Source organism: Myotis davidii, unplaced genomic scaffold, assembly GCF_000327345.1.
Source record: "Myotis davidii unplaced genomic scaffold, ASM32734v1 scaffold79, whole genome shotgun sequence".
Lineage (NCBI taxonomy): Eukaryota > Metazoa > Chordata > Mammalia > Chiroptera > Vespertilionidae > Myotis > Myotis davidii.
In genome coordinates, this window is record NW_006294339.1 from 1,879,413 (window position 1) to 1,882,540 (window position 3,128).

Sequence of the window (3,128 nt, forward strand, 5' to 3'; positions counted from 1 at the left end):
ACTCTGAGGCTCATCTGCTTCCCTCCCTGCAGAGAAGTCCTGGGAAGTGAGGACTCAAAACACACGGCCTCAGAGCACAGGGCTCTTCGATACTAAATGGATCAGCCAGCTCGCTACACATCTGGAAAAGAAAGGGGCAGGGCCTTACTCAGGGTCACCCAGCACACCAGCAAGAGGGACCAGGTGATCTCAGTGATTCCCTGTGTCCCTCGCTCTTGAGGGTGAACTCTGAATTCTGTAGCCTGGCATTCAAGGTCTTTCATGATTGAGCAAGAAGCCCCCTTCCAACTTCATCTTCCCCTCCCTCCCTCCCTCACACTCTGGGACCCAGCCCCCTGAACATGTAGCACATGCAAATATATAACCTCATATAGTCCTCACAATCACGCTTGGGAGTAGGTGTCATTTTTCATTTTACGGACAAGGAAACTGAGGCTCAGAGAAGTTTAATAACCTGTCCAAGGTTACACAGCCAGTTCAGTGCACAGCTGAGCTAGTGCACTGAGCTAGTGACTCTCCCTGGGAGAGTCTCCAATGCCATCTCCCCCCGCCCCCACACCTTGCTGCTTTCACCTCCTCTGGGAAGCAATCCCTGAGCCCCCGAGCTACCTTGGAGTCAGGTCTCATCCGATAACTCCCAATCACTTGTTAAGGTCCATTGGATGGCACTGAAATAACTGGGGCCACCGGACGACTTAGACTCCAGCAGCCCGTGCCCCAGACTCCTCCCATAAAGGCCCCACAATCACACGGCTCCCAGGCCCACAGGTGCAGTCCAGTCACTCACAGCAGGAGCAGGGAACCAACAGAACCGAACAGAATCCTCTGCCCTCCCCGCCCAGACCTCCCGGCCACATGCCGCGGCCCTCACCTGGAGACCACCAGCGGTAGGATCAGCATCTTCAACATCCTCATCAGGAGCTCCCCAGGGAACTGGAAGTAACTGATTTCCTGAAAACACAGCAAGAGCTGAGGTTATAGCCGGCGCTGCAGACGTCACAATTGCTCAGTTCTTTTTTTCTTTTTGTTTTATTGCTTAAAGTATTACAAAGAGTAGTACATCTGTTTCCTTTTTTCCCCCTTGACCTTCCCCTGACCTCCCCTACATCCCAGTGTCTTGTGTCCATTGGTTATGCTTATATGCATGCATACAAGTCCTTTGGTTGATATCTTACCCCCCTACCTCCCGCCCCCCAACCCTCCCTGGCCTTCCTCTTACCATTTGCAACACCAACCCTTTCCAGTTGCTCAGTTCTTTATCATCTTCAAAGCACTGCTTCATTCGCACTCTCCTGTCTACAACCTGCACAGCAGAGTCCGTGGAGGAAGCATGGGCTGTCGAGCCAAACAGACTTGTCCCCTGCCCCCTCCTAACTAGCTGTGTGGCCGTAAGCGAGCTACTTGGAGTTTTTCTCATCTGTGACCCAAGAGTAATAACCACTTCATAGGGTCACTGGGAGGCTGAAATGAGAGGATGCACATGAAGCATTGGGCAGAGAGCCTGACTGAGAGTAAATGTTCAGCAATTACAGTAAATAATAGCTCTCCCCCACCTCTGCCCTGTTCACTGCCTATCGTGCTACAAATCGGTCTCATGCAGTAGATGTTAGGAGGCACGAGGGCAGGGCTGCATGCTGCTCACACATTCATTCCACACCTACTGTGCCAGGCATCACACTGGGTACCCACAAATGAAATAGGCACAGTTTTCGCCCTGAAGTTCTCAGTCTAGTTTATGAGGAGTCTGACTCAGAAACAGACCATGGTATTCTTGAGTCAGTTGTTTCTCATTCAGTGTTGGGTCCATTGTCTGCCTCCCCACACAGCGCCCCTCACAGCACGTCTCACATTTAAAATGCTGAAAGAGAATTGGATTGGATTGGTGAGACACCACTCAGTATAAAGAGCCCTACTGGATAGAATTCTATACTGGGCTTCCTCCTGGGCTGCTGGTTCCAGCCTATCTATGTGGCTGGCTTTAGGGGCCTAAATTCTTGCCCAATCAGCTGTCTCCAGATCCTGTGACCAGATGCTGACAACTGAATGGGAGGGGACTACTGAGCCCAGTAAAATTTGAATTTCAGATAAACAACTAACATTTGTTTTTTTTACTTATACTAAATATTGCTTATCTGAAATTCAAATGTAACTGGGTATGCTGTTTTCAAATTTAATTTAGTTCAGTTTCGCTGTTTCTGGCAACCCTAGTTTGAGGCCACTTTCATCAAAGGGTGAGGTTGTGGTAAAGGCTGGTACATCCAAATTAAAGTTTTGTACTTGAAACTTTTTTTAAAGGCCAAACATAACACTTGGTTAATGGTCTGATGATTTGAAAAGCTCCAAATCCTAGAATTTTGGTGCCGAGAAGGGTTTTTTAAAGATCTTTCAGTCCAGCTGACTCATTTTATACTTGAGGAAGCTGAGCCAGCAGAGGGAGGTGACTTGCTTCACAGAGTGAGTTAGCATCAGTGAGAACCTGAAATCAGGCCTCCCGTTCTGCTACCATTTCCAATGCACAGAAATTCTACTTTTAAAAATATACCCATCATGGCTGTGTATGTTTAATTAATTTTAACCAATGTGCCTATTCTTTAATTTAAGTAGCACTATAATGATAAAAAGGCAGCCCCTTCCTCATCCATCTCTATCCCAACCTAACTTCCCAGGATTGAACACCCTCAATTCCTTTAGATGTTTTCCTTAGTATTGTTATTTCTAAATAATACAGTTATAATACTATTTCTAGATATATCTTTTTGACATCTATTAACTTCCCTTTTTGACATGACAGATGAAGACTTATTCCCTTTTTCCTCCTACCATTTCACCATTATATCACAATTTTTGGTTAAATTAATAGTCAAGGATTAATAGTCATTATTGAGCCAAGTAATATGCTAGAACCTTCTTTGTACAACCTTTCTTGTATGACCTAAGTTTCCTGCAGTTAATAATTGACTAATTTTTCATTCGTTTTCTGTGAACCACTCACTAATTTCTTCCAAGTGCTTCAACATTTCTTTAAAAAGTCCAAACAAGCCCTAACTGGTTTGGCTCGGTGGATAGAGCATTGGCCTGCGGACTGAAGGGTCCCAGGTTTGATTCCAGTCAAGGGCATGTACCTTGGT

General features: G+C 46.2%; 1 protein-coding gene across 1 annotated transcript in view; it reads right to left on the reverse strand.

The window, feature by feature from the left end:
• Positions 1 to 3,128, reverse strand: part of SLC1A7 (solute carrier family 1 (glutamate transporter), member 7) — a 45,586-nt gene that overhangs the window by 38,623 nt on the left and 3,835 nt on the right. The window contains exon 2 of the mRNA XM_006768332.2: positions 872 to 951. Within this exon, the coding sequence (XP_006768395.1) occupies positions 872 to 951 (80 nt within the window). The remainder of the gene's footprint in view (positions 1 to 871; positions 952 to 3,128) is intronic.